Raw genomic sequence first — 7,500 nt, forward strand, 5'->3', positions numbered from 1 at the left:
AGATTGATCCCAAAACTTTGGGCTGCCTTTTTGTCTTCATCTCTGCAAACACCCCCTGGGACCAACACAGAAACTGACATTCGGCTGTTGTGACAGATAAATTGCAAGCTCTCTGTTTAATGTTGACAACCCCCCAGCCGATGAATTCCATTCACTCCCTAAAAGAGTAATGTCCAGTGCTTCCTTGCTTTGGGCAAAAATCTCCTCTGCTTTAAAAGAAACTTCTTGTGACAAGACATCAATTCCAACTGACGGACAACTGAAATGGTTTACAATGCAAACACTGAGTATTAACAGCATTTACCAAATTTTACAGCCAAATATTCATCCTGATGTGAGGTACTTTTGGCTAACGTTTAGGGGGGTGGGTGATAAGTAGTGAATGGGCAATGGACAAATGATGTTTGCACAAATTTACCTTTATTACTTTCTAGACTACACAACCAAAGAATGGAACGGGTATTGTAATAAATTTCATCCACTCATTGTGTCGGTCAACGCAATAGTCAACGCTACAGCCAATGCGTCAGCCGACATGTCACCGACCTGTCTCCGACACATCACCGACACATTCACTAAAACACACTGACGTGTTGACCAACACGTTGGTGACTCACGACCAACAAATCAGCCGACACATCATCAACATTGGCAAAACAACCCTAATTCAGATAGTGGCGCACACACAAAAACTGTGGAAGGCTTTTGAGCATTGGTTAAGAAAAATCTGAAGTCAATGTGTGGCACTCTGTACCAACACGTGCCAAGCTACATAAATGTACTTGCACAAATTCATATGGTTCAGGAACTTTGCTGCGGCTAGATCATTCAATCAGCTGCTGCAAGACATCGATCGCTGAACAGTTTCCAGTACAGTGAAGGAAACGAGTTAACAAAACCGCTCCTTTAGGAGCCACCACCTTTATAAAAGTAAGTGACCAATAAAGAGTGCAATTTTAACAAAGTCTTTAGTACATGTAGTTTTCTTTCTTAATGTGTCAGTTATTTCATTACCCGATTCAATTTGATTAGTGTGTGCGTCCACTGGTAACTTCAAATGATTGGCACAACTAAACAAAACCATTTAACATGTATTTTGGGGGATTCGGTCAAGGTAGCAAGAACTCATGAGGATTGGGTTGAGTTAAGAAAACAAAATGGCGCCGAAAGCGTTGAATATAAAAATTGCTTATTTTCAGCCACGATATGACAAAGTTACATCAATCCGTAGCTTTTGTTAGAACAAAAGACCCTAATTAACTACAAATTAACGAGTCTCCGTGTGTTTCTTGAGTATATGCTCGCTTCACTAGGAAAAGGTAGCCCTAAGAATCCATCTAATCATATCGATTCAGCAACGTGACTACTCACTCGTATATTCTTGTCTTAATTGGCTTCAATCCGTGGCGCTTCAATCCGTGGCGCTTCAATCCGTGGTGCTTCAATCCTAGTATAAAAAAGTAATTAAGTGAGTATCATTATTTACCCTCGGATTTTTAGAGTAGCTGTAGTAGCTAATATGTCCGAGCATTGAACAGAATACCTTTTGACAATCCCAACTTGCCGGAGGCAAACCAGTTGGCTATTTACAAGCACAGCCAGAAAATTGAACCAGGGACTTCATGTACAGTGTACCTGGAACAAATTCAACGAGTATCATGGCATCTGACAGGATGCGGCGATGCGGATCCGCATAATTCACTGAAATTCGCATCTTCCGCATAATTCCGATATTTTCCGCAAAAAACAGAAGAAATATCTGATATTAGTGATAAAGCAGCTCCTTAACATCCTCAAAAACATAAAAGCAGAAGAAATTGACTGTTTTGAAACGCTTATTTTCCTGAACATTGAAGAAAACACACCATTTCGTTCGCAAGATGGAAGTTCGTAAGTAAGATCGTAAGCAGTTTCCGCGCACTTTTTCGCCAATGAGCCTGGACACTAGTTTTTGTTCCTACAATGCTTTCCATTGGACGAGAAACAGTTACACTTCAGCAAATGACGTAACTGATAAGAAACTAAGGGCGCGTTCGATTGACCGTATTCCGGAATAGGATTACATGGAATACAAGTTAGAAATCCTTCGTTTTTACGGAGATTAACATTAAAAATGTCGAACACCTGCTAAAATGCTATTTTAAACATATCTTTATTATCCTTGTTGCTTCAAAACGCCAGACATACCGTTTTGAATTCATCACTTCACGTATTCTTATTCCGGAATACGGTGAATCAAACGCACTTTAAGTCAATGATCGAGGGAATGGATCGCGCTCCAAAGGTATTACAATTTTGCTCCATTATCTCCAAATTGAAACAAAATTCATGATGAGAAACAAAATATTTTTTTATCGCTTTACTTGTTTTACCAAAAGTTGCGGGAAAATCCCAACTGCTAACTCTTTTATTTCAACGGTGAAAGCTGGTCGCAAATTGATGACTCCTCCATGTAATTTAATCACAAAGGGCAAAAGTTCAGTCACAAATGCGATTGTATTGGTTGCAATTTCGATTACGGATTTACCGTAAGCATGTAAATACATTGGACGGGCCTAATTATTAGTTTTATAACTTGTTTAAGTTTCCGCATAATCCGGTGTAATTTCCGCATAATCAACGCATGTTTCCGCATAATATGGCCAAAAATTTCCGCATCCTATCAGAAGCCATGGAGTATTCAGAACGTGTTTTGAACCCGGGATTTCCGGATCTCAAGACAAGCGCCCTATACTCATTTCCTCCACGTTCTTTCTTCTCCTCAAGCACCTCCTCCTTCCCCTCTTGCTTGTTCCCTCCCCCTTTCTCCTTCTTCCCTTCTTCACCACCAACGTCATCCTCATCATCATCATCATCATCGTCATCACCAGCAATAGCAGTGTCAATGTCGCTGTTATTGCTTACATCGTCGTCGTTGTCATGACTCGATGCTAATAGAACAGAATGTTAACTACTTCTTAAACTTGGTGGTAAATGTTCTGGCGATTACACTAATGACTTGTAAAATGCACAAATTACTACGTTACGGAGCGCAAGCAAAACGCACCTGTGGCTCAGTTGGTTGAGCACAGGGCTAAAATGTCCAGAAATACACGCAATTGCAAAACTAAATAATACACCAAAACATTTGTTAAGTAATTGTGTAACAAAAATAACAAATATAGCGAAAATAACAAATGAACGAAGCGAAAGCAGCAAGAATAATAATTCAGCAATACGGTTAAGGGAAGAAGACCCCACAATTATAACCAAAATAATGAAAATTACAAACATGCAGAAAATAACAACTGCTTAAGACGTACAAGAGAAGGCGGGCCACACAAAAATAACGAAAACAACAAACATCACGAAAATATCGATTCAAGCAAGAGAGGGACGCAAATGGTCTACATTTTAATTTCCCTAACTGACAATTTTTTTAAAAAGCCACAGATATTCAAAACTCGGAAAAATGCCGAGCTGTGGCAAATTAATTATTGTTAACTTCACAATAACACTCAGACATTGACAACAGACAAGACAAAACATGAGGAAAGTCTCAACAACTTTTGTCTAAGATTGTAGGTAATCAGAATAAAGCACTATTCACTTGTGTGGTATAATACTAATAAATATTATTGTTGTCACAATTAATTATAGTGTTGCCACCTCCTCTTTTCCCTCTTCAACCCAAACGACCAAAAAACCACACCTACATGTACATGTACTGTAGCCTATACAGGAAGTAGGGTTAACAGGGCTTGACTGCTAATTATAAATAAAAGAAGACAAAACCAAAACACAAATAAGTACAATACCATGAACCATGTTCCACAGTTTGTCCACGAGACTTCCACATTGTTTCTTCCAACTGAACTTTTGTTCATAAGATTCTCTTATATAGGTCATCTCAACAAGTCGCTTTTGATGTTTAGCTCTGACACTAGCAATTTCTTTTGCCCATCTGGCAGGATAATTTAAGTAAATTATACATGTCTCTCCAAAGTAAATCGCTTCCAACGCTTCTGCAAATCCTGAATTACTTCCCACAAGAATTGGTAAACCTGCTGATAGAGCTTCAAGGCCTACAAGACCAAATCCCTCTGATTTTGAAGGCATGATGACAAGATCGACTTCATAAAAGAGATCCTTTATTTCCATGCGGCTCTGTATAAATTTTCTAACTGTCAGCTGCTCATCAGTAATTCCACAGTTGAGAAGTCTTCTCCTCACCTCATCCTCCTTCCCATCAGGGGCACCCACAAACAAAAGATAATAAGGTTTTCCTTTCAGGCGTTGATCAGCAAATGCCTTAACAGCAATGTCATATCCCTTCAGCTCAAAGTCCTCATCATCTCCTCTCCCACACAACAACACAATAAAATCATCATCCCTCTCAACTTTGGCCTTGTGCACCAAAGCCCCAAATTCCCTATTAAATGGACCCGGAACTATTTCAAAAATATCCTCATCCTTCTTATACCCCTGCAAATAGGACGAGTAAGCCTTTTTAAGTCTTGGTCCCACTGGAACAACAAGGTCAGCATTTTGGCAAAGACCAAACTCATCCCAGTGCTTCTGCTCACCCCTTGAAATAGGATTATCATAACCCTTATATTTGCTGAGGTCTTCTGGAGCAGTATGCACCATGTGAACCATTTTACAATTTTGGAATTGTGGAGAACGTTTTATAAAAGTAACTTGCCGGCCAAGTTTTACACCATGGCCAAAAACAACATCTATTTTGTGATCTTGGGGTGGGAAGCACAACCAGTCAAGAGGTTCAATGAAGCCTGGTTGTCGCCCTGCTTCAAGAAGATTGATCCCAAAACTTTGGGCTGCCTTTTTATCTTCATCTCTGCAAGCACCCTCTGGGACCAACAAAGAAACTCTCACATTTGGCTGTTGTGACAGATGAATTGCAAGCTCTCTGTTTAATGTTGACAACTCCCCAGCCGATGAATTCCATTCACTCCCTAAAAGAGTAATGTCCAGTGCTTCCTTGCTTTGGGCAAAAATCTCCTCTGCTTCAATAGAAAGTCCTTGTGACATGATTTCAATTCCATCTGACAGAAAACTGAAATGGTTTACAATATAAACACTGAGTATTAACAGCATTCACCATATTTACAGCCAAATATTTATACTGATATGAGGTAATTATGGCAAACGTTTAGGAGGTGGGTGATGAGTAGTGAATGGGCAATGGACGAATGAAGTTTGCACAAATTTGCCTTTATTACTTTCTAGACTACACAAGCAAAGAATGGAACAGGTATTGTAATGAATCTTATCCGACCAACATGTCGGTCAAGGTAACGGTCAACGTGACAGTCAATGCATCAGCCAACACATTCACTATTAAACCAAACTGAAGTGTCAACCAACTCACAACCTGTGCATCGGCCGACGCATCATCGACACTCACAAAAGAACCCCAATCCAGATAGTGGCGCACACACAAACACTGTGGAAGGCTTGTGGGCATTGGTTAAGAGAAAGCTGAAGTCGATGTGTGGCACCCTGCACCAACACATCCCAAGCTACTTGGACGAATTTACCTCGTTCAGGAACTTTCCTGCAGCTAGATCATTCGATCAGCTGCTGCAAGACATAGATCGCTGAACAGTTTCCAGTACAGTGAAGGAAACGAGTTAACAAAACAGCTCTTTTAGGAACCACTACATTTATAAAGTCAGTGACCAATAAAGAGTGCTCTTTTAATAACTAAAGGTTTTTACTGTAGTAGTTTTCTCTCTTAATGTGCCGGTTATTTCAATTTGATTAGCGTGTGTGTCCACTGGTAACTTCCAACGATTGGCACAAATAAACAAAACCATTTTACATGTATTTGAGGGGATTGGGTCAAGGTAGTGAGAACTCATGGGGATTGGGTTGAGTTAAGAAAACAAAATGGCATTGACAGCAATGAACATAAAAATTGCTTATTTTCAGCCCAGGTATGACAAAGTTAAACAATTGCTCACATGTTATACAGGGTGAAAAGCAAGTTCAAAAGGTCCTTAAAAGACACAAAGCCGACACATTGCTGACATTCGCCTTATGCGATGACCGACGCATTTACCGACGTGTTGATTGACACGTTGTTTGGGGTCAGATTCATTTCAATTACCCGAGAATGGAACAACTATATCATTTCCATCAAAACTCTTTGTCATTATCCAAACATGGAGATTTATGGGGTAAAATAAAACACTGACCAACAGTTTCAACTTCATGTTAATGAGCACAGAAAGTCCAACTAATCTTACATAAAAAAATGTACATATCTCTAATACCAAACCAGTAAGTGCCAGTACACTAAAAACCTTTTTATTTCAAAATTACACGTGCTTATCAAATATCCTGACCCAGTGTGTAGGTGAAAGGACTGTTACTGCAGTGGACCATAATAACAGCTACCAGTTGTTACTTTTGAAACGCTTTTCTACAATTTCTTTTTCATTAGATTTTATGATTACTGTAGCTACGCAATCATTTTCATTTTAGTTAATGTTTGATTAATATCACGTTCAACGGTATACTATAATTATTGCCTACTCATTATATAAATCAGTCTGACTTGTTTCTCGGATTACACAGTTATTGAAAACAGGCTCTAGTCTCTTTGTGGAGTTGTATCATCAGATTGCACTACTCACTCTCAATAATTTCTATGATTGCTATGCTTTGTCCTAAGCATATTAGGAGCTAGACCAAAGTAAGTCTGAATTATGTTGTTTTCATGCTCAGTTTAGTTTCGCATAAGTTAGTTTTATGTATTTGATCTCTTTTTTTCCTCTCTTCCTTTTTAGTCAGAACAGGACTTTCATTCTATAAAGCGCTTTAGAATATTTTACAGTTTTAGCGCTATATACATTTAAGTGTTATTTATTATTACTATTATTATTTATAGTTTGTTTCATTGCTAGCCATCAGCGCTACATTTAAGTACCGTATTATTTTTAGTTTCGTTTCGTTTCCACTTGTCTTTTAGTTCGAACCTCAAGAATCACACAAGCTATGCAGTATACATGTACTATCAAACCGCTACCAATCGCTACCGTTCGATTAAAATAAACAGTGTTTGTATGAATTCATCTCATTACATTTCTATTCTACACATGATACTTGTCCGTTTGTTCATGCTCCATAATTTTTGCTACGCAACCCTGTGACCCTTGGGAGGTCACACCAGTAATTTTAAAATGATAAACACATACAACTACCCCTCGGTATGTCTACGATTCAAAGTTTTCCATGCAGAACGTGTGCAAAAAAAATAATTTGGACCTGCAAAACCCTGAGTGGCTGAGTGGCTGTTGCAAGGGTAGGCAGTATGATGGGTTGTTTGTGGGCTGGACTTGTAATCAACCTCATGCCTTTAATTTGATAATTAAATAACATAAAACGTAAATTTGAACATCTAACCCTTGGAACACACCTCAAGTAAAAATGAAGGCCATAGGTCTCGATAAATTATTAAAAAATCAGAGGGATACAATTGAGTGTACTACCTTT

At 38.8% G+C, this 7,500-nt stretch overlaps 1 protein-coding gene across 2 annotated transcripts in view; it reads right to left on the reverse strand.

Annotated features, from left to right (window-relative positions):
• Positions 1-7,500, reverse strand: part of LOC138032962 (uncharacterized) — a 29,640-nt gene that overhangs the window by 21,474 nt on the left and 666 nt on the right. The window contains exons 2-4 of one of the 2 annotated variants that reach the window (XM_068880684.1): positions 7,497-7,500; positions 3,798-5,056; positions 1,372-1,447 (exon numbers count right to left, since the gene is read on the reverse strand). The exon at positions 7,497-7,500 is cut by the window's right edge and continues 151 nt beyond it. In XM_068880684.1, the coding sequence (XP_068736785.1) occupies positions 1,372-1,447; positions 3,798-5,031 (1,310 nt within the window). In that variant the 5' untranslated portion in view covers positions 5,032-5,056; positions 7,497-7,500. Of the gene's footprint in view, positions 219-1,371; positions 1,448-3,797; positions 5,057-7,496 lie in introns of those variants that run through there. The other variant, XM_068880683.1, reaches the window with a different exon arrangement.

Source organism: Montipora capricornis, chromosome 14 (genome assembly GCF_036669925.1).
Source record: "Montipora capricornis isolate CH-2021 chromosome 14, ASM3666992v2, whole genome shotgun sequence".
NCBI lineage: Eukaryota > Metazoa > Cnidaria > Anthozoa > Scleractinia > Acroporidae > Montipora > Montipora capricornis.